Below are 24,975 nucleotides of genomic sequence, written 5' to 3' on the forward strand. Positions count from 1 at the left end.
TGCATTTAAAATTTTTACAAAGTTTATTAACATTCCAGTATATTATATTATATTATGTACTGTATGCCATTTTGTGTGATGACTTTTTGCGATTTTGTCGGTAGTGACCGTTGCTGTCGATATTTTTGTACTTTTCATCAAAAAAACACAACCAGTTTGGCAGTCCTCTCTTGATATAAGCCTGACACTGTCTAAATAACTCTGAAGAAACCGAAGCAGGTCAGAATCTGATGGTGCAAGGCTATATAGCGGATGTATTAACATCTTCCAGTTGAGGCTAAAGGTGTGTGTGGTCTACCAATATCCTGATAATAGACCACACCCTCTCTATCGATAAATTCCGGCCGCCTTCACTAATCACACATCAATAGAGGTCTGACCCGACGTCTCTGGCCTGTAAGAGCTCATAATGAACAATGACTTTTTTTTTCCACAGACTTTGATTCCTGGCCGAAGTTTTTACAATGTTCTATTCTGACTTGATCCACTTTTCATCACCGGCTATATCTTCAATAATGGTGCGATTTCTATTAAAACGTAATGTCTCAATAAAGTATCGCATAAAAAACACAGTTCATTAGGTGTTTTTTCAGTTAGTTCGTGTGGCACACCGTTATCGAGCTTTTTCAAACGGGTCAAAACTATTTTGTGGTCGATTTCCAGTTCTTTAGCTATTTCGTAACTACTATAAATGTACAAATTTTCTCCATTAGATAATTTTGAAACATAGGGAAAATAAAATATAAAATATCTCAAACTGTTTCCTTTTTTTAATAACCTGTGTCGCATTATTGAGCTGATCCTGGCTGGTTTTAATAATATTAGGTCTTAAACCTAGGTATATATTGAGGTTTGGCAGTGGGACACGTGGAGTGTTGTGATTGGTAAATTCTTTTTAATTGGCCATAAAATGGCTGCTTACTTACGCTTTACCAACTAGATCTTAATGCCTACTACCTAGAAACCCAAAACGATTTCAAGCCATGTTCACCTTTCCAACGATATATTAAGGTGGTCAGTACCTATTGTTTTTGCTGAGGAAATATAATTTCGAACGCTATATTTGTGCTTTGTATAATAAAGATACAAACTAAGATCATTTATACGTCTAGATAGACTATGACAGCTTTGAAAACGTCGAAAAATATGAGCTTAGAACTAAGTTCTATTTTGAGCAATGTAAAACGTAGCTTATCACGCACTCTAAAGTACAAAACCTGGCCTGTTTTTATCAGTTGTTTAACAGCAAGAACATATTACAGACTCCAAATTTATTACGTACAAACCAAATGCATTTATAAATCGGGCACGAATCTGCAGAGCGTAGTCATCAACAAATAATTAACAAGTTGAGCACGTATATAACAAAACCTTTTGATACATGTACCACGAAATTAAATTAGTTTGTAACAAAGTTTGGCATCAACAAGACTCAATGAGCAAAAACAGTGTTTATTAACTTGATGCACTTGTTTGTCGCTTAATGTTGCATTCAGTATTTTGTATAGAAATAGTAATACATTTATTTACCAGTGGGAGTGACAATAACATAACATATTGCAACAACACTTGGTAAACGTCATGAATCTACATCAGTTCGTAAAGAGATTATGACATGGGGAGAACAACTAATAAGAAACTCCTAAACGCCGGTCTTTTTAATTTTATAACAACTTACCCTATTTTATGTAATATTATTAAATTTTTGATGGCCTGCACAAAACCAGACTATAACCATGCATCATAAGCGTCTATATAATCTACTATATTATAGAAATCATTCTTTGTCAATGAAACCTTAATATATTTCTTGAATTTGTGCTCAGTGAGTCCTGTCTGACATACGGAACACAGACGTGGTCGCAAACTATGGGCCTTATGAGGAAGCTCACTGTTGCTCAGCGGGCAATGGAGAGGGCTATGCTCGGATTTTCCTTGCGAGATCGAATCAGAAATGAGGAGATCCGTAGGAGAACCAAAGACCAAACCGACAAAGCCCAAATTATTGCGAAACTGAAGTGTAGGTGGACAGGGCACATAGCTCGGCGGACAGATGGCCGTTGGGGCAGTAAGGTCCTCGAATGGCGACCACGTGCCATTTTTTTTTTTTAAGTAATAGGAGGACAAACGAGCGTACGGGTCACCTGTTGTTAAGTGATCACCGCCGCCCACAATCTCTTGCAATACCAGAGGAATCACAGGAGCGTTGCCGGCCTTTTTTTGAAGGTACCCATGTCGTATCGTCCCTGAAACACCGCACAAGGAAGCTCATTCCACAGCTTTGTAGTACGTGGAAGAAAGCTCCTTGAAAACCGCACTGTGGAGGACCGCCACACATCCAGATGGTGAGGATGATATCCTAACTTGTGGCGTGTCGTGCGAAGGTGGAATTCGGCGGCAGGAATGGAAATGAATTTTTAATGGCATAGCTCAACCAAGATATGGTGGTATACTAAATTTTATTGTTGAACAAGAGAGAAATTATACAACTTAAATTTCGGTTACAAATTTGCGTTAAAAATGTTATTTTTGCGTTTGGATGCTTACTGCGACATTCTATGTACAATGTATAAAAAAAATAATTATAATGCTATTTTCTGTTGTATTTTATTGTTTTACACAAAAGTAAATTACACTTAAGAAAAATTTCGTAATACAGGAATAATAAAAAGACCATAATTAATGTCGACAAATAACAAAATATCATTATATTACATTGCTAAACTAGCTAATAGTACTACGATCTACTAGCCAGTTTAGCATTTCGAAAGGCTAAAAACAAAAGACACAGATACTTTTCTCGCTGAGTCGACGAATTTGTCTGATTTTATGCATTTGAATACACTTATTTTGAGCAAAAGATGTGAACAACTACGTGAATCAATCCAGTCCGTTAAAGAAAATCTATTTTTATTATAGAAATATAAGATTGATTCACTGTCAGTTATTTTCAATTTTTATTATTAAAAAATATGTCGATTAAAGTAAGTTTAACTTAAATTACAGCGTTGTTTGGTAGTAATACGGCTAAAACTTAACGAAAAATTCGTGTTATATATTTATTATAATTTTAAAATATTTAGCCTAGGCATGTTATTAAACTACAAAATGAGAAATAGAGGAAAAGACTGTATTTCTTAATGTGATAATCATATTATTAATTAAATATTTAGTAATGATTATGATTTTAAGTATACTATAATGTAATCGTAATTAGAATTAGCTTTTCATAAGTGCATCCTCTAACATTTTTCTGAAAGCATGATAAACAAAAAGGAAACTCTCTTATATTACGCATTAATATGTGTTTAATAATAAAAAAATATTTAACATATTAGAAGAAAATTTTCCACAATAAGTAGCTAACCTTCAGGTTGAAAATGTTTTACATAACAATGGAGGCTTCAGAGGAAATGGGTTGGTTTATCGGCAATATAATATAATACTCACGGTGGTAAAGCTATCGGCAAAGTGTGTTGCCATATTTTTAGTTATTCATGTCACATAATTTTCTTTAGTTAAGTCATGTACTCGTAGATTGTTGTTTTATTGACTATATATTTACTTTCCAACAGAACAGCTATTTTGTAGAATAAGGCACCAGCGTTTATATCTGTTTCACATAAACCTACTGTATGTATGTGCCTAGTTTATTAAATAAGTCCTACTATTATCAACTTCGAACCAATTTTCTATAATATGCACTTACCAAACTTAAGTATGTAGACTTCTTTTAATATTTGTATCTAGTGGTTGTGATATCTGTTTTGTAGTAGGTATTATAAGTATTTAGTACACGGTTTTGTTGTAGAATACGTTTTTTTTGAGACAAAATAAACTATTTGTATTTGTTTAATCACTATAATTTAGTTTAAAATAAATTTTCATTGTTAGACATTGCTCTTGGATGATACGTCATGTAGCTACCAGTTTGTAAAGGGGTTTTGACATGAGGAGAAGAACTGATAAGAAACTTTCAGTACAAATCCTGAAAATCGCAGAATACAATAATTTTGGGTGGCCTGTGAAGAACTATGCATTACAGTCCTCTATATAATCTACTAAAGTTGAAAAAATGCCTCATATTGCTCCAAATTCAATTCGGAACATGTAGATTATTTAATGTTTTCAACGTCATATTCTAATTTCTGCTCAGTGAGTCCTTGTATACTGTCTGGTATTTTATTGAAAAATTGAACACCAAAACCTATGAAGGCTATAAACGCTAGATTACTTATTACCCGGAATAATATTTTTAATGAAAAAAAGGGACGAGACGAGTAGGACGTCAGTTGATAGTTAATGATTCGCCTTGCCCATTAGATTGCAGTGCCACTCAGGATTCTTAAATAACCCAAAAAAAAAAACAAATTCTGAGCGGTACTACAAATGCGCTCGTTACCTTGAGACAAGATGTTGGGTCTCATTTGCCCAGTAATTTCACTAGCTACGGCGGCCTTCAGACCATAACACAATAACGCTTACATTACTGATTCACGGCAGAAATAAGCTCCGTTGTGGTACCCATAATCTAGCAGACATCCTTTGCGTTCAAATCACAATTTTATGAAATTAAATAAGGTTTTATCTTATATATAGTCATGCATATGTAGTGTGAGGAATAACAGGATATACCAAACAACATACCTTATACACTAAAAGTGCATTGTTAATTATTTATATCCTAAAAGAACAGCGCTTCGTTTTAAAAATACTGTACAAAACTAACGAAATATTAGTTAAATACTAGTAGTTATAAAAGTAAAGTTAAAATCTGTGTGCTCTGAGAACAATTGCTCTATGATTATATTTTTTACACGACTATAAAAGTTGTACCGACCATTAATATTATCTATGTATTCTTTAGAATTTCTTACATCGGGTTTGAATTTTTTTTAAAAACTGTTTTAATTATTTCGCTATCCGCTTTTGTGCGGTCTCTATAGATGTTCGCGCGTTAGAGGAGGCGACACTCAAAATTAAAATGAGAGTCAAGTTGCATATTCAAATTAAAGCTGCAACGATATTAAGATTTAATTTATAGTCAACGATAATAAATATGCTCTAGATACAATATTAAATATAGTTCACGGTCCAAGTTATACACATCTTTCATCCGTTTAATTATGTTTTATGGTAGATGAGGATAAATAAGCAATGTGACCTGATGTTAAGTTAAGTGATCACAGCCACCCTCATTCTTCTGCAACAAAAGAGGAATCACAGGAGCGTTGCCCACCTTTTAGAAAGGTGTACGTGCTTTTTTGGAAGGTACACAAGTCGTATATCAAGTTCTTCATTCGTTTGTTCCTCAAGCAAATTTTTCATCGTCTCATCCATGTCTATGTAATACTTAGGTCGCAGTTATATGTAAGACTAGCTAACCCGTACTTTGTACAGCAATGGATAAATAAAAGACCTAAACTTTGGTATAAAATAAACCTAAAACAAATAAAAGGAATCCTTTTTTTATTAAAACAAATAAAAAAATGCTCAGTATAAATGAAATGTCATTATTATTTTCGATTAATTACACATGACGTTGCTTACTTACAGAACAGAGTTTTCCTAAAATACTGGCTATTTATAAGGTAACAATTTGATATTGACAAACACACACAGATAAGATACAGTCTGTTAATCAATTTAAAGCTTTCTGATAAACTATATTTTTGTTTTGTTTTGTGGTTCGGTTAGATTCAGAAATTTTATTTTTTTACAAAACTTAAGATTTATCAATCAACATAAAAATAATCTGATAGATATTTAACAACTGTAGTATCTACCTAATAAATTTACCTAAAATAAAGTTTGTTTTTTACCTCCTGAGAAAGTTAGAATTATATAAAAATTCTAATTAGTTATTCATCACATACTATTATTTATTTTAATTTGATTGCTGAACGACGGGGTACACTTCAAAATACTGAAAAATAAAACTGGAGTTTTTATTTAATTCCGAGTATTTTCATATTTATTCACCTTTTACTATTAATTTAAGACCAAAATTAGCCAAATCGGTCCAGGCGTTCTCGAGTTTTAGCGAGACTAACGAACAGCAATTCATTTTTATATATAGATAGGACCACAATATTAACATAATTTTAGCTTGGATACAAAGACATTCGGGTAGCCTGTGAAATAAAATTATAAATGTATATCGTGCTAAGTCCAAACAGAATCCTATCAACATTCTCAAATTTTCTCTCACGACTCAACATACAAAATACAAATCTTTTAATTTCCAAGTAAAATATTAAATCATGAACGTCAAATGTCCCACCAAAAAAGAAGTCCAAGTCTCTTTGTACTCGACTTCGCTCGAGAATTAATACTTTTGAGGAACCTCGAGGTAGTGTTTTTAAGTTCGCTGGTATTTTCCAAAGCCTGATATTTTGCAGCCATTTGGTAGGAGCAGACAATGTCTTGCCTTCAAGAGGCACCGAGGAAAACAAAATGCAGAATTTCATTTTATTTTATTTTTATTCTTTTCGGAAAACTTACAGCTATGTTATAAACAAGTACATAAATGAATTCACTCCTAAATAGTTTGAATCCATTGAACTCCTAAACTAGCGTATTTTAACGGAGATTACTTCATGAAGTGCAATTTATCCCATATTGAGAGATAGGATAGTTTTTTTTTTTTTGATTTGGGACCCAAAATTATTGTTATTTCCAATATTTGTTTTATTTGGACATATTTTCTATGAGAGAATTTATACACGCATGGTTTGACAGTTCTGCTGTGAAACAATTTCATTATAACAACAGGGAGCATCTTTTACCAAATAATTCTTGATGCTATGAAATGTTATTGACAAATTCATAAAAACAGCATTTTATTTATTATATACCGAACAACGTCTGTCGGGTCAGCTAATCTAGTATATAAAATTCTCGTGTCGCGCTGTTTGTTACCAAACACCTCCGAAACAGCTGAACCGATGTGTTTGAAATTTAGTGTACGTCTTGGGTGGGTCTGATAATCGGCCAACATATATTTTTTTTTCATTGCAATTTTTATTTATTTATATGGCAATACTACGTTTGCTGGGGCAGCTAGTATACTAATAAGATTATAAATTAAAACAAAAGAATTAAAGTAAAGGAAAGCAGGCAAGTAAGTAAGACATAATATGAATTTGCTGGAATAGCCAGCTGATTACATATTATTATAATAGTAATAAAATAGTGTTTTTCTAACATGTTTGTAATGAAATAATTTATAGAATAAAAAAAGGAATTTGAGTAGCTTGGTAATTTACGCACGTGTTATTAAAAATTCGACAATCGCAATAGTAACTGCGTTAGGTAGGTTTTTGAAGCATTTGCATGCTCGTAATATAAAAATATGTTTTCTATAGTTGCGTTTCACGTTAGGGACATGCAGAAAATTCTATATCCACCTGGATTGTCTAGAGAAAAAAAATATGCCTATTACCGTATCTTATCCAAGTCAACCGACCTATAGTGCCAAACGCGGCAGCAGCCGAAAAAACGCCCGTGTTAAGTGTATGATCGACACGGTGCTCCAGATCAGGCAGTGGTCAACGATCCCATAGGAGGTCAACAGAAGATCCCACAGTGAAAGTTTATGATATTCTTTCTACGTCTGGGATTCGCGTAGGCGCAATAACAATTTTATTTGTACTTGTTCGCTGTACTGTATACGCTTTGACATCAAAATCTCAGAAATGTTTAAGAGAAATGTATAATAAAATTGGAAAAAAATGTTAATGTTTGTATGGTAAAGGATAATATAACATAATTGCCTTTCTAAATGATACCACAATTTGGGAATGGAGTGACCACTCTCATGCCTTTAAATAATAAATTTTATTTAACTGTTTTACATTGTTAGTATAAATTGTGTAAAAAAAGAAGCCCACTGAGTTTCTTGCGCCCGTTCTTCTCAGGTCACAGGCGTATTTTTTCGAATGGTTAGTTGTATTTTGCTTTCAATAAGTGATATTATAATCCTATTCTTATTAAATATATTTGAATTTGATTTTTTTGAGCATATTACAATTTATACCAACCAGAGAGAAATACAGTCTCGGTCAAAAAGAATAGGGCTGACTTTGCCGTCTCCAGATCTTCTCAGTTCTCCCCATATCAAAGCCACCCTACGAACTGATGTAGCTTCAAAACGTTTACCAATTTTGTTGTTGCAATATTTTATGTAAGTGCCACTCTCCATGGTAAATAAATGTATTTATTTTCTTTTCTAATGTTTGTTAATTGAAACCTATTTGTATTTGTAAGTAATTCTCTAATTTGCCTTCATAAAAAGTTCTCTATATTCGTGAAAATATGCTATAATGGTAGTATATGCAATGTTGAACATAATACTAGCACTGAACTTTAATAACTATTTTAAAGAACAATAGAAACCAATTTAAAATTTATAAAAAGTATAACTTTTATTTGCGCGCACTTTGAGTCACAACTCACAGTTAACAATAGGGAAAGTACAATTTCTTTTATACAAAGGACTCTAAAGGAAGATGTTTTAATCTGTAAGGTGCTGTTACCATAAGAATTTTTCAATTATCTTCATTGTTTTCGTGTTATTGTGTGAAAAATGTGCAGCTCTATGTTGCTTTTTAATTAAGATGTAACATTTCAAATGAATTGTCTAATTAAAATGTTATCAGATTTAAAATTATGTCAGGAAAAAGATACTACACTGTTCAAAACACTCTTTATTATTTTAAATAATTGTTTTTAAAATAAGTATTACAATTTCTAATAAACCTAAAGTTTGTCAGTTTTCTTAAAGGGCTAACACTGTTTTTGTAAGCTGAATAAACCCATGGAAAAGTATTTTCGATATTTGCAGTAGGACATAGAGAGATTTTAAACAATTTTACTTTAAATTATGGGGAGGTTTGTGTTGCAAAAATAATTTAACATTTACGAGTCACTCAGCTGAACCCGAAACAACTCACCCTGCCATATAAACAGCGTTTTAAACAAACGGGGTCGACAGTTAATACACTTTGTGGTTTATACGGATGTAGCGGTTTTGAATCGTCAATCATTCTCTGTTTACCCTCATTTTCATGACAGCAAAAGGTTTATAGAAAAGGCGGTAAAATGTTTTAATCTTTTGACGTCCTATAGCAAAAATTAATTATAAATGGTTTTGTTCAAGATTAATATTAAAACAAAATCACACCATTCAAACGGATTAGTGTGAGTCTGATTTTCATATAAGCCGTTGATATTATCTATATATTAATGATATAATAAGAAAACCGATTTAAGACCTAGCGATCATTCTAAATGGTAGTTAATTTATACCAAAATATATGGACGATGCGGTATTTGAATACCTTGATCTTGCCACTCAGGTTAAATAACAGCGCTCTAACCAACTTCGCTATTCATACGAATCAATCATTCGTACAACTTTGTATATCTTGTTCAACTCTCAGGTTGTGGCTACCTAAAGGATCTAAGTTACACTTTAGAGTTGCTAAGCTGCGTAACACCAATAACAGCATATTAGTAAATTGACTTGAGATTTCGCTCCTAAACGATTTTAAACCTAAATAATTTGTTATCTATTTTTCTAACCACTGAGATTATTGAAAATTGATGCGGCATTTAAACCCATGCCTCTAGAGATACGATCAAGTGCTTTAACCAATGAGCCAACTGTTTTCATCATTTTACATTTAACATATTATATTGTAATTGAAATGATTTGTAAATCTATGTAAATGTAAATCTTGATCTTAAAAGAGTGGCAATGAGTTTCTTGCTACTTCTTCTCATTAGCTCAACCCTTTACGAAGTAGCGGTAGATTCAATAAGAAAAATATTTTATTTTTTTTTGACATTCATAAGTGTCATTTCCGTGACCTACGTGAATAAACTGATTTTGATTTGATTTGTTTGACGCATGTATGACGCATTATCCACAAATCTCGGTATGTTTATCTAACTCTACATTTATGGTGTTAATTACATCTACTTTAGGGTTGACAACCTGTTCAACGTCAATAAACGCATCGGTCGAGCGTAGCGTGCCCGTACGCGATAACTATATTACGTTTATTGCTCAGCTGACAGCAAACTTGATTGGACGTGTAATATCGCCTTAGCGCGTTAGCGGACCGATTCTCTTCAGCGCGACGTAGCTGTACGAGAGTAGCAATTGTATTGTTTTAGTTTCGCTTGACCAACTTCAGCGCTCACCGTCGATCGAGCACTAAATGCAGCCTTAAATTTTAAGCAATTTACTAAATTATATTTGAAGTTATTCCCTCGCCGCTAGTATTTCTTGACCAAATATAAATAGCAAAGCCAGAAGTGAAATAAATCACTTTATTAACCCCAGAAGCCTACGCCTGCGAGGCGTACACGCAACCTAATATCGGTTGTCTTTTCCTTACGATTGAAGTAAGGGTGTCGAGAACTTTCGCCAACTCAGTGGATTGAAGTTAGCGGACGATGCCCGTGTCATTGAGTGAATCCTGCCATTTTTGATTTATCGAAATAAAGCACGCCTACAAGACGTACGTTTAGTCTTTGTGTAACTTTTAACTAGGTTTGTGTAATTTTACTTTTGTTTGTTTTTTGTATATTTATGTCTCTTCACGGCATTATTTTAGGTTTAAATATGTTATGGCATAAATTATTAAATGAAGATGATATTTGAGTGGTATTTAACGAGGAAGATAATCTTTTAGAAGATTCAGATTCCGAAGTTGAGGATGACCAGATTATCGACGACAATCAAAGCGATGTTCATTTCAGATTTACATACCGAATACTCCGGATAAGTTCAGCATAGAGTTCCCTGTACGATGTAACTTACAAAAATATGATCGACGCTTATCCATATATAGGCAAGAGTACAAATACTGGCGGGGTACCATATAATAGACAGCCGATGGCTGTATTTCATGGTACCTTTCCTAAGCTTTTTTTTTATTTTTACTATAATATATGGCCACAACATTTAAATGAAGAATTGTTGCGTAGAGACGTCGCTTCATTGTGTGTCTTCTAGTGCTAATGCCGCAAGGGGAGTGACATTGAAAAAGAATTGAAAGAGCTGTTTTACCCGAATCCTGCCGCTGAATGACATGACAAGCCACAAATAAGAATATCATTCTCAGCATCTGAATATGTGTCATTCCTCCAAAGTCCGGTTTTCAATGAACTTTCTTCCATGTTCAACCAAGCTGTTGAATGAGCTTCCTAGCGTGACGATACGATATATTATATACCGTAAAAAAGACCGCGTAGACTTTTTTAGAAGGCTGGCAATACTCTTGTGATTCCTCTGGTCTTGCAAGAGAATATTGGCGACCATGACCCGGGCGCTTGTGCATATTCCTCTTCCAAAAAAAAAAATAAATAAATACGTTACCGATCTTTTGGGTACAGAGTACGTTTTATGTCTTGAATGTCCTCTGGTCGATTCGGTAAGGAAATGTAACTGACAGTTTCACAGAGTTGCAAAATATATTAAAAAATTGCGTGAAAAACGCACGACGTGAAGTAAAGCTTGACATTAATGTGTAATTTCCATTTTGATAATTTACGATGTCACCCAAACTCGACAGCGGAAAAAATTGCCTTGAAATATATTTACTGATTAATATTTTGGTGATCATAGCTACTTTGTTTTTGTGCTAGAATAAGAGACTAAACAAATAGGTTATCATCTTAGATAAGTTATAAGTCTAGAGACCCTCTGCTGCAAGAGGGTCTCTTGATGTTAGACAAACGATGAAAACAGGCCAGTTTTAATACTTTATTGTGCGTGACAACCTACGTCTTATACTCGCGATTTGTATGACACTTTGTGTTAGATTATTTATACACGCAGTTTTCACAGCTGTCGTAGTCTATGTAGACGTATTAATCATCAATGATTATCACCGATGTTTAACCACATCAATACTAGTACTTCTATACTGATAAATAAAGCAATTTGAGCGAAATTATTCCGTAACGATTCCAAAATTAAAAAAAATACACAACGTTAATATTCAAGTTTTCACTTCTGCCGGTACGCCCGGAGTGCACTCACATTTTTTTAAGGAAACTATGACGTAGCGTCCTGAAAATATCAAGTAAAGAAGTTCATTCCCCAATGAAGATGTAGCAAGGAGATCTTATGCATAAGTACATCTCATTGCTAATTGCAAGGGATCAGTGTTGGGTTGCTAGGCTGATCCGTATTTTTGGTACATGTCCTCGTTGTGATATTTTTATTTTCATGTAAGTAATCATATCTAGTATTATAAATATATTTGTAAGCGTTGTTTTGTTTTGAATATAAAAAAATATTGAATTGAAATAATATTATGTAAGAGAAACTAAGTATAATGAGATGGTTTATGTTTCATTATTCTACAATCTCAAGATGAGAGAAGAGCTCACACGTTACATTGGTTGGTATCACCAAAAAAATCCTTGAAATGGATCCATACATACATATTCAAGGGCATTTTGATTTAGAAAATCATTTGATTGGGTGCTAAATTTGCATGTATGAAATTTAATCATTAAATTCATTTATTTCGACAAAAAAAAAACGAAATGTTAGAAACAATATTTTACTAATTTTGTTTTTCTTTTAATCTTTTTAATATCGTCAAAACCAGCCAGATACAAATAGTACAGCCAAAGAGATTTTATAATAAGTTCATATATATTATATTGTTCATCTCGAAGTGCTGTATTTTTTACATCAGGTCTTTTCACTTTTGACTTTCATTATATGCGAAAACACTTTTTCCGCGAACTTTATATTAATACCTCTTTAATTGTGACGTTTTCAACGATTGATATTCGCGAAAATTCGTCAATTGAAACCAATTTAAATTTATATCACATTGCTTTGTGTTTTTTAAAGTTAAAACTCACATAACGAGTTACTTTTCATCATAAAAAGTGGAAAAACTAGTGAACTCTTCTTACTTGTAACTTAAATAAATGCAAGCATGAAAAAAAAAGAAGCATTAAATGACAACTAGGTACTTTTTGAAAAGGACAAAACAACAAAAAAGGACAACCAATATAAAATGCAACAGAAAATGCCTTTGAAAAAGCTTTCAAATCGTTATTAAGAAAAGTACCGTCGATTCAGGAAGTCGTTACTAAAGGCATCATTTGTGAGTTAGTGAAGGAACTCTAAAATGAAGGCTTTTAGAGATCCTTCGAGGTCACCTACTTGTAGAGTTATAAATATTTCGTTTAAAGAAATTCGATCCCGATTTATAAGAAAGGGTTAAATGTTGAATCTATTTAAACATATTCTTTTCCAAAAAGGAACATCAATAATTTAAAAAGATAAGGCGAGGTTGGGTTAGCTTTTACGACTCCTGTATAATTTTACTAGCAGTGCCCAGTGGTTTCACTCACTTAGATACCGATCTCGTGGCAGTGGAAAGTCAACTAAGTCGGACCATATATTTTTTTTTAACATAAAAGTTTTATTTCACATATTTTTTAGTTGCATTCTTTTCGTTAGATTGACATTTTTAAATTCGTTATATCTTTTGAATGGAATGTCCGATTTTAATAATTTAAAAAGTATTGTATAGTTATTGATATAGTCTTAATAAAATGTTATTTAATGGGATAAGGATTAATACTAAAGTTTGATTATTGTCGGCACTTTTATCAACTTTTTAAATGTAAAAAACGAGTTCGTACTAAAGTAGTTAAACATATGGTTTCCCAGACTTTCTTGTAGATACTGATATGTTCTATATTACTGTAGAATATTTTTTTTTGTTTTATCATTAATTTCTCTTTATAATATTAGTTTAAATATATGAAATTTTATATGATTAAAATAGTGATTGTTATTGGTAGAACATGATAATACATGGTACAATAATATTTATATATTAATCAATTAAGGATTTACTTATTAATAATTTTAGCGAAATATTGAATCGACCGAGGTGACTATTTTATTGAATATTGTCAATTTTTTTTTTCTTTATATGTTGGCAAGTACTACGCAGATTGGGAAGTCTAATGCCGGAACTCTTCTTATATATAGAGCAAAAAATAAGCTTGTATAAACTCGATCGTTTATTTAAAGATGTGTAGCATGTATGACAATCCCATTTATGTTCTGACTGACTTTAATAATACAAAGTAGTTATATTATAATATTTACATATTAGAGTTTCATCAAAATTTGCCATAGCAATGCGAAACGATGACTTCTAAGTTAAATTGTTTGTTGTTAATCATTCTTCTCAGTCGGTCACTCTTGGCAGAGTGCTCGTGGTCGCTGAGATGATGCAACATTAGTCGCCGTTGGTCTCTTTAGTTTTAGCACTGCCACCCTCCCGATTCTCCTTCACTTTTTCCGCTTTGCAGCATTGCGGGAGCACTCCACCACAGATTTCTGGGTCACTGCTTTGATAAGATCCGTCCAAAGCGTAGGTTAACGTCCTCTTGCTCTTTTCCCCACCACCTGGTCCTGACCTGCCGTTAATAAACAGCTCAATTCTCCTTCATTTCTGGAGATGTGACCAAAGAACTTCAGAATTATTAGTATCACAGTCGACGATAGCCTTCCTTTTATCTTGAGTTCTTTTAAGATGGAATTTTTAATAGTAGCTTTTTTTAATTCTACGATACAGTGTCCGACCACTTTAGCAGTTCACTGACAATCACAATATTAAAACATATTGTATTATAAACCTTTTTCTGCCGTGAAGCAGTAATGTGTTAACATTACTATATTTTGGTCTGAAGGGTGCCGTAGCTAGTATAATTACTGGGCAAATGAGTTTTAATATCTTATGATTCAAGGTGACGAGCGCAATTGTAGTGCTGCTCAGAAATTTTGGGCTGAGCGTATCAATTACCATCAGCTGAACGCCTTGCTCATCTCGTCCGTTATTTTCATAAAAAAAAGCAAGCGTCGCAAATATGTCGGTCTTAGTGAATCTTACATCTTTGTGCCGCTAAGCCATCGCCGAGGCGCGGTAAACTTACAAAATAATTTGTACGCGCCACAATAGGGCTACTCGAAAACACTGGCAGCTATTTCTAATATGAGTTTAATTGTTCTAGTAAGTTATCTTTAGAATATCCACTTCATCATCATAATCATCATCATAAGCTGGAAGACGTGCGCTACTGGACAAAGACAAAAAAAACCGAAGGGCTGAGATAGGGGATGGAAGTTTGTATGGAAGTTCGTCATTATCGAAGATGACACCATAAACTTTTTGCTTAGGCACTTGATAAGAAGTAATTTATAAGTACTGAGCATTTTTTAACTTTGACGTACATGGTTGCAAAGTATCCTAAAAAAAAAATCTTCCCAGAGTAACTATTCCACGCAGACTAAATCACGGGTAAAAGCTAGTAATTATCTAAAAAGTAAACAAGGAAAAATGTTGCCACACTGAAATTTCTTTCCGGCCATCAAAAACGTTCATTTAACACAAAAAGTATGAAGCCTGTATAAAAAACAGATCACTAAATTGAACCATTGATCGGTAATTGAAATGCCAAAAGCAGGAAATGAATTATAATATTAATCTCGCATGTCCAATTTAGGATTGTGATTGAAATTAAATAAATTTGCCGCTACTAAACAATAATAAATAATAAATAACAAAGTGCTCGAATACAAATAAAATCGTGGCTAATATTTAAATAGCTTCTATTTGAAAATAAAACAGTCAAGTGTGAATCCCAGGAGTTGCACCACAGAGCAGGAAAAAGACATAACTCTACCAATAGACAATATATCACCTTATACATATAGGTCAAACCACTACTTAGGAAAATATTGACCTTTTTTTTTCACATCAACATTTACAGTTAGTGCTGTTAAATGTATTTATGAAAATAAGGGACGAGACGAGCAGGACGTTCTGCTGATGGTAATTGATACGCCCTACCCATTACAATGCAGTACCGCTCAGGATACTTGAAAAACCCAAAAATTCTGAGCGGCACTACAGGTGCGCTCGTCAGCTTGAGACAAAAGATGTTAAGTCTCATTTGCCCAGTAATTTCACTAGCTACGCGCCCTTCAGACCGAAACACAGTAATGCTTCCACATTACTGCTTCACAGTAGAAATAGGCGCCGTTGTGGTACCCATAATCTAGCAGGCATCCTGTGCAAAAGAGCCTCCCACTGGTAAAAAGAAAAGGAAAACTTTTGACATTCATAAGTGACCTTCTCCTTGACCTACGTGAATTAAGTGATTTTGATTTGATTTAAGTTAAAAATACGTATGTTAATTAATTAAAACTATAAACATTTAGCTTTTTCGGTCAAGGAAACAGCCTAGCTATCCAACGTGGAAATACTGCCAGTATTTTTTGCAGTAATCGTACGCTTCCCCGTATATATTATTTTAATTAAATGTAATCATAGCACGGTAAGTATATGTATAGTATAGTTATAAGACTGTTTTGTTTGAACAAATTATAGTTAGTTAGTTAAATTATAGTAATATATAAAATTCTCATGTCGCGGTGTTGTAGTTAAACTCCTTCGAAACGGTTTGATCGATTCTCATGAAATTTTGAGTGCATATTGGGTAGGTCTGAGAATCGGACAACATCTTTTTTTCATCCCCCTAAATGTTAAGGGTGGTCCACACGAATTTTTTATTTAATTTTTTTTGACATTTTTCTTTAAATTTGTTTTATTAGCATTAAAAAATACATACAACTTCAAATTTTCACTTATCTACGATCAACAGTTACTTTTGTATCGCGATTTTAATATCGGCAATACAACGTTTGCTGGGTCAGCTAGTAGTTTAATAAAATGTATACTGTATTATATTTATAATATAGTAAAAATATATTTATTTTAAATTTGTGGCAATTTGGTTTTTGGTTTTTTAGTTTTTCTGAATTATTGGACAAAAATACTTAATTTATATAGTCTGCCTAACAGCTGCTTATGAGACCGAGCTGTATTTCCTCATACGCATGGATTCATCACGATATCTTTCAAACTTCTTTATATTTTTATAGAAAAGTGAACTAAAAAATAGAAAATATTTCCTACTTTTTAGTTTGGTTTATTAATAAGAGTATGTTTTTTTAGTTTTTTTAAACTATTATTTGCATTGTTGCATTAAAAATTCACTTTGGTATTTGAAAATTTCGTAATACTAGATAAATCGGTTAAAGATAATGGTTAAACAATATGTTATGTTTTTTTAAAGTTTAACCTTCACTTCTAGGATTAATACACAAATTAAATTTGAAAACAAAAAAGTAAACAGAATTTTATAACGAGGCGGAACTCGAACGGTTAGCTCAATTGGTTAGAGCACCGGCACGGAACGCCGGAGGTCGTGGGTTCGAATCTCGCATCGTTCATAAAATTTTGTTTTTCAAATTTTATTTGTGTATAATGGTTAAAATTAAAATAATTTCCTGTCTTATAGACGATAGATTAATATTTTATGAATTAACAAAAATCTTATTTAGCAAATTGTAAAATGGAATAATTTTATCAAATTAATGTATTGTCATCGGTCCTCGATCTCCGAAGTTTGAAAGAACTCTCAAAATCGCGCCCGAATGAGTCGGTTACAAACAACCATACATACAGGTGAAGCTAATAAAAAAATGTGCAAAAACAAAATCGTACACGAGCATATAAAGTTTAGATATTTATATTTTAAGTTTTGTGTAAAAATAAATCGCTATCGAGTACCCGACCCTTCTCTGTGTACAGGTCCTTATATCAAGGACTCTTCACCTCACAACATCACCCTCACAAAAATGTTTCAAAATTGAAAACATACAGTATTGTTTAGCTCAAGGGTATTCAAGTATATTAAAAGCAAATGTTTAACAAGACTTCTAGTGCCGTATATTCTTTTTTATGTAAGAGAAGAAGTTCTTCATTAAAACCATAGACTAACAATATATTAGCGTTTAGACGAAACGAAAGCGAATCTAATGTTACTGTTACCTATTTAAAAGGCATAATAAAGGCATACAAAGGCATTTATTTCTCAAAATTGATTCCTTTAGAATTCTTTTTGATGTCATTTCTAATGACTACTAGATACTACTACCGCTTCGGAAACAAATGGCGCTCTGAGAGAGAAGAAGCGGCGCAAGAAACTCTCCCAGCATTGTTTTTTTGCGCTCTTTTCAATAAAAATATTGTGCAGTCATTTCTATCGCTATAAAATAATCACAATCTAGTCCCAGGCTGTCCGATCATTTAGATATTCAGCAGTGGAGTAATAGGATTTACGACAGAGCCATTTTTTTATAATACATTTAAATTTAATTATTGATAAACAGTGACATATGAACAGTGGCTGGGACTTTATTATAGAAGTGTATACATTTACCCTTAAAGCTATTATGTATCTTTTTTTTTTTATGGAATAGGAGCGTACGGGTCACCTGTTGTTAAGTGATCACCGCCGCCCATACTCTCTTGCAACACCAGAGGACTCACAGGAGCGTTGCCGGCCTTTAAGGAATGTGTACGCGCTTTTTTTGAAGGTACCCATGTCGTATCGTCGCGGAAACACCGCACAAGGAAGTTCATTCCACAGCTTTGTAGTACGTGGAAGAAAGCTCCTTGTAAACCGCACTGTGGAGGACCGCCACACATCCAGATGGTGAGGATGATATCCTAACTTGTGGCGTGTCGTGCATCGTGTATCTTATGAAGCCTACTAGAATTAGTTACAATTTTGATTGACAAGTTGTAAACAGTCATCCACACTTGACATAAGCTCCATAGAATTTTTAATATCAAAACACTAGATAACGCACACATTGTCAAATCAAAATTTGTCAGGTCGTGTATATCCTATAAGATAATGACGAAATATAGGCTGCAACTAGGGACATAGTACATGATATCCATATACATATATATATTACATTGAGTTCACGTATGATCACGAACGACAGATAAGAAAGTTCCAAGTGCAGCCTCCTTCGTTAAACCTATTTCTTTATACACAGCCCCCAAGAGGTTACTCTTTTGATCTTGCCGCCTCTTTGCTTGAGTGAAGTTGTCCCGTCGCCTTTCCATCCAATGCATTGGCATATTTAAATTATATAAACTTTATAATATTATTCAAAAAATTGTATTATGATCCAGTCGGTGTAGGATTAAGCAAGCACGGGGCATCGTGAAATTTTAATTCATAACCCCTTGATTTATATTGGAAATAGTCTTCTCTAGTCTTGATAGGAGAATTTTTAATGTTTTTGTGACATCAAGTTAATTCAATATAATATAAGTGAAGCCTTCTTTCGTGCTTAGCCCGTAGTTACGTGGTTAATCTGGCAATGGATCCAGTTAGGGATAATGTAGGGTGATCCCTAAAATATCGCCGTTGTCGCCATCCCGGACCACGTTTAGTATGTCAGTCTGATTCGGGTGGTTAAAGGGTACATACATGTTATAGCATAAACCACCAGTACTCAACATTTATCATGATTTAAGCCGGAAGACGCTGCTGGACAAAGGCCTCCCCCAAAGATCGCCATGACAATCGGTCCTGTGATCTAGACTAGATTGTCGGTCCATCATGTGGGAGGCCTACCAAAACTACATCTTTCGGTACGTGGTCACCACTCAAGGATTTTACAGCCCTAACGGCCATCTGTGCACTGAGCTATGTGCCCTGCCCACTGCCAGTTCAGTTTCGCAACCACCAGGGCTCAGAACTCACTGACTGAGGTTCTCCTACGGATCTCCTCATTTCTGATTCGATCTCGCAGGGAAACCGAGCGTAGCCCTCTGCATTTCCCTCTTAAGGTCAATGAGCTTTCCAATAAGGCCCATAGTTAGCGACCACTGGCAACACACACTGGTTAAAAACCTTTGTCTTGACACTGTGGTGTTTTGGACGAGAAGATTCCGATCCGAGTTGGATTCGACGAGTGACCTCTTTCCCGAAATTGGCCCTGCCCAACCGGATTATTTAACCATGGTAAACGTATTCGTCAACAATTTCGAGAGAACAGTTCCGAACTGTTATGGGACTAGGTACGACGGTGATCATGGGCATTAGTCATGATTTTCATCTTGTCCATGTTCATTTTGAGACTTACTCCTTGGGAAGTCAATTGAGGTCATCGAGCATACGGCTTAAGTCTTCCATGGTATCTGCTATGATTATATGTATGTCTGCGAATTGAAAGTGAGTGAAATATTCGTCATTGGTATTGATGCCCAGCCCGTTCCAGTCCAGAAGCTTAATTCAAAGCTGTTGTGTAGTAATTGTTATCAAACGGTGCTGACTAAGCGTCATGCTACGTTAGTATAACACCGACACAGCGCTGATCTTCAACAGCCCCCTGGTGACCAATGGAGTAACTACTATTGTAATTTTTTTTTAAGCGTTCCATTAATTTTTTTTTCAAAATTTGAAAGTTTAAATTTTGGTGCTACTGTCCAGAATAAAGGTATATACATTAATTTTAAAATAGTAGTAATAATGTATTGTCGCGTAGCATCGTTTCGACGTACATGATGAGAGTTGTCAAACTTGTAGGCATTAATAATTTCGACAGCTCCGTTAACAATACTCGTAGCTCAGCGGAAAAGTGCTTAGTAAAATTTCGAGTACAACTTAAATTTAAAGATGGAAGAGAATCAATTTGAAAATAGAACAGGCCCGGAGGTATATAAGCCGTACTAAGCGTTGCCTACGGCAGTTCTATTTCAGTCTCGAAAGTGCAAAGGAAGAGAAGAAGAAGTAGTGAGAAGTATGAAAATTGATTCAATGAAGATAGAGAGAGACAAGGGCTGAAAGCACCGCCATCTGAATAGGAACAGCGGCAGACCGACGAAGTGCAAGTTCGTAGAAGTGAACGCAACTAAAGGCTAACTCCTTTTAGATGAGTATTACTTTCCAATTACTGACTCCCTCTTGTGACAGTATGTTTGTCACAAATTTTTTATATTATATACATAAATTAATCCAAATTAGCATTATCAGGAATTTCAGCAACAGAAACAAATAAAAACTGCGGAAAGTTGGTGGTAAGTCTTGGTGGCACTGTGTCTAAGCCTTGCTCTAAAAGAAGTGGAATGATGGAGTGGGACTTTGTTTCAAAATTTATCTGGCTCCGCAGACCTGTCCGTTCCAATTTATTATATAAATATATTAGTATTTTTGTCTTGATACTACAAAAAAAGAAACATGACTACATCCTATGTGCATCCATATTTAAAACCTTTGCCTTTTTGAGGTATACAGAAATATATTGTCGGGCCGGTAAATTCCAGTTTAATCAATATCAAAAGCTTACGTACCTAGTCTTCAGATTTTTCCTACACAGCATTAAAATCCAAATACTCATTTAAATCGGCTCACAATTTGCGGTTATTTTATACACAAAGACAATATCCGAATAACCCTCCTCAATTTTAGAAAAAAAAATGCTTGAATAAACAAGACACGGATAATTTTTAGATGAGCCTGAACGTAATTAAGGCAGAAACATTTGAAAGCCCAACATGACCTGAATTCTGCAATTCACTACATTTTCCCGTCGACGTAAGGAAAATTCAAGTAAGCCATTTATTACTAAGGTAAGAATACAAAGAGTTCTTATCGAATGGATTTTATAAGCCACGTCAGTATTTTCTAGCGCTCTCTTGAAGTGAAACGTAATGCAGAAGTGATCAAAGAGCCCTCGATTTTGGTTTATTTTCTGATATTCATTTAATATTTGTAAAATAAATACTTACTTAATATTAGTTTTAAGAACTCTGCGCCAGTTAGCTGCGGAGATTTGGCTTATCTTTACGTGCTTATAATATAAACAGGTATTTAAAAAAAACGAACGACTTTTAAAACACTATTCCAAAAAATAATATGCATTAAAAAGTATTAAATAATTTCGTATTTTCATACAATTCAATTTATTAATCTAATTCTAGTTACGATTATTGTAATTTTTGGAATCGGTGTCCTTCCGCCGCAACCAACTCTCGCCTCACGCCTCCTCACGGCTCTCAAGCACATCTCACCTATAACTATGTATGTAGTAACAAACCTATCTTGGATGTCACCGTATGAACCCTCCCCCCTCCCAATCTCTCACCAAACAATCTTTGAAGTATATCCTTAACAATAAAAAAAGAATCATCGAAATTGGTTGGCGAGATATTGAGTAATTCGTAAATTTATCATCCACATAGGTATAACAAATTTAAGACTTTAATGGTTTTCTCATAACAAACATAAAAAATAAAATCCTACCGTCGAATTGAGAACCTCCTCTTTTTTTGAAGTCGGTTAAAAATGAGTATCAATTTTAGCTCATTTTACGAAATAATATTTTGGAAATCACAATTTTACTTTATCTTCCTTTTTTATTAGTTCAAACATATATTAATTGCTTTTTGCCTAAGTCGTGATAGAAACCTAACATAACCTGCTTTTTCTTTGTAGTATTATATATAAACACTAGCTGACCCAGCAAACGTTGTATTACCATATAAGGCAATAAAAAAAAATGGAAAAAAAAAGGTGCAACCGATTCTCAGACCTACCAAATATATCGTACTACAATTATTGTATTCGATTGCCATCTTGCAAACCTATAGCGGATTTGTGAACACAATAATATAAAAATCGCAATACAAAAATAGTTGTAGATTGTAGAAGGGCGAAAATTTGAAGTTGTATGTATTTTTTAATGCTCAATCATCTAATATATAAAATTCTCGTGTCGCGGTGTTTGTAGTTAAACTCCATCGAAACGGCTTGACCGATTCTCATGAAATTTTGAGTGCATATTGGGTAGGTCTGAGAATCGGACAACACCCTTATCATTTAGGGGAATGAAAAATAGATGTTGGCCGATTCAGAGAATTTTATGTATTAGTCGAGCTGACCGAGAAACGTTGTATTGCCATATAAAGTGATAAAAGATTTTTTAAAGATATTATCTGTAGTATATATTTTAACAGTTATACCTTTTAGTGATTCTTGGAATAATTACTTTGGGAAGCATTTTAATTTTTTTGGAATACCTTGCAAAAATACGCGTACAAACTGCTGCAGTTAGTAAAATACGAATTAATTATTTTAATACAAAAATAAAGTACTTTTTATTCATCGTTCGCTTTTTTTTTCTTTTTACATAATGGTTTTACGGTTTTGATAGTCATGAGCACGCCACATAAAGTTGCCCATGGGAAAAACAATTTACTCCGGTACATTTTAAGCTTTCTATCTTTCATACCAAATATTAACAAAATGGAATTCAGAATTAGGTGTGAAAGCGTGACATTGTTTGAATTTCTATTCAAACTTTCATCCCCCATTTCATCCCCCCACAGGTCAAAATTTCAAAAACACTAGAGCACATATTTATGTATTTCTTATTAAGTGCCTAAATACGTTCCATAGTGTCATTCGTCCTTCGATAGTGACGAACTTCCATACAAACTTCCATCTCCTATTCCGATCCTTCCAGGCCTTTGTAATAATCAATTAATTAATCTAATTCTAGTTACGATTATTGTAATTTTTGGAATCGGTGTCCTTCCGCCGCAACCAACTCTCGCCTCACGCCTCCTCACGGCTCAAGCACATCTCACCTACAACTATGTATGTAGTAACAAACCTATCTTGGATGTCACTGAAAGAACCCCCCCCCCTCCCAAACTCTCCCAAATTCTGGTCTATCTTTGTCCTGATTTTCATCAAAATATGTTCAGTGGTTCAGGCGTGAAAGCGTTACAAAGAAAATAACATTCACATTTTTAGGGATACAGAAATTTAAGTTTAAATTATTGTAATGGGCAGGGCGTATCAATTACCATCAGCTGAACGTCCTGCTCGTCTCGTTCCTTACTTTCAAAAAGAATCTTAAAATTCAAATTTTGTGATATAATAAATTATTAATAGAACTTTCTGTATTGGCATGTATATAAAATAATAAAATAAGGATTGAATGTCGTTATACCACTATTAGTAGTAAGTAATGGAATAAAGTAATAAAAATAAAATAAAATAAAGTAATAAAATAAAAAAAATCCCCTCGCTAAGGTGACGGGCGCAGTTTGGTAAGATCGGAATTTGACCATATTGCCATATCAGGAACATAATATGATTAATTTAATAAAATTAGTGATGAGTTTAAGATTTATTTGACCATCGCATCGTGCTGCCACTTAAAGAAAAACAACAATATTACCATTTCGCTCAGAATAAATTAGTTTCACAATAGTAAAATAAAGACTTCATATATACAAAGAAAATTAAGATTTCTCAAAATTATTTTGTAGCGTGAAGGGTTCTTTATTTTTTTTTAGAGTCCAACTTTATCAATACTGGTATAAAACTTAAATTAAAACTAACATGAATAATAAATATTTTTCTTCAATTATATCTAATTTTATTTTATTCTTAATCTTAATTAGCTTAACTCAACAATTCTTTGTATTATGTAGTCTTATTCAAAGATGAACTTTGACCTTTCATTATAATAGACAAAACTTACCAACAAAAAATCCGAAAATAATAATAACGCTCATTTTGATTGAAGAACTCATTCACAAATCACATAATCTTACACAGCACATACACGAACACTCGAGTGCAAAAGTTCGTTTTGTGTGCGCCTGTAGGTTCGTAGCGGAGTACCGTCGCGTACAGAAGCCAGGAGCGAACTGCAGGAGAACGTCCCCTCTGCCGATTCCCGTTTACTCCTTTATCGCGATCCCGTAATTAGATACATGTCAATGCTGTGTCTTTGCGCTTTCCTACAAATTTTTTTATAGTTTTTTTTTATGAGATACTGAAGATAAAAATATTCATCATCAGCCGGAAGACGTCAACTGCTGGACAAAGGTCTCTCCCAAAGATCTCCACGACGATCGGTCCTTCGCTGCTAATCCAACGTATTCCGACGACTTTTACCAGATCATCGGTCCATTTTGTGGGGGCCTACCAATACTGGGTGTTCCGGTACATGGTCGAGATTCGAGGATTTTA

The 24,975-nt window shown here is 33.8% G+C and overlaps 1 protein-coding gene across 1 annotated transcript in view; it reads right to left on the reverse strand.

Moving 5' to 3' along the window:
- Nucleotides 1-24,631, reverse strand: part of LOC126979169 (uncharacterized) — a 71,702-nt gene extending 47,071 nt beyond the window's left edge. Inside the window, exon 1 of the mRNA XM_050828414.1 lies at nucleotides 24,482-24,631. Coding sequence (XP_050684371.1) covers nucleotides 24,482-24,533 — 52 coding nt within the window. The 5' untranslated portion in view covers nucleotides 24,534-24,631. The remainder of the gene's footprint in view (nucleotides 1-24,481) is intronic.
- Nucleotides 24,632-24,975: the final 344 nt, after the last annotated feature.

Source organism: Leptidea sinapis, chromosome Z (genome assembly GCF_905404315.1).
Source record: "Leptidea sinapis chromosome Z, ilLepSina1.1, whole genome shotgun sequence".
Classification (NCBI taxonomy): Eukaryota; Metazoa; Arthropoda; class Insecta; order Lepidoptera; family Pieridae; genus Leptidea; species Leptidea sinapis.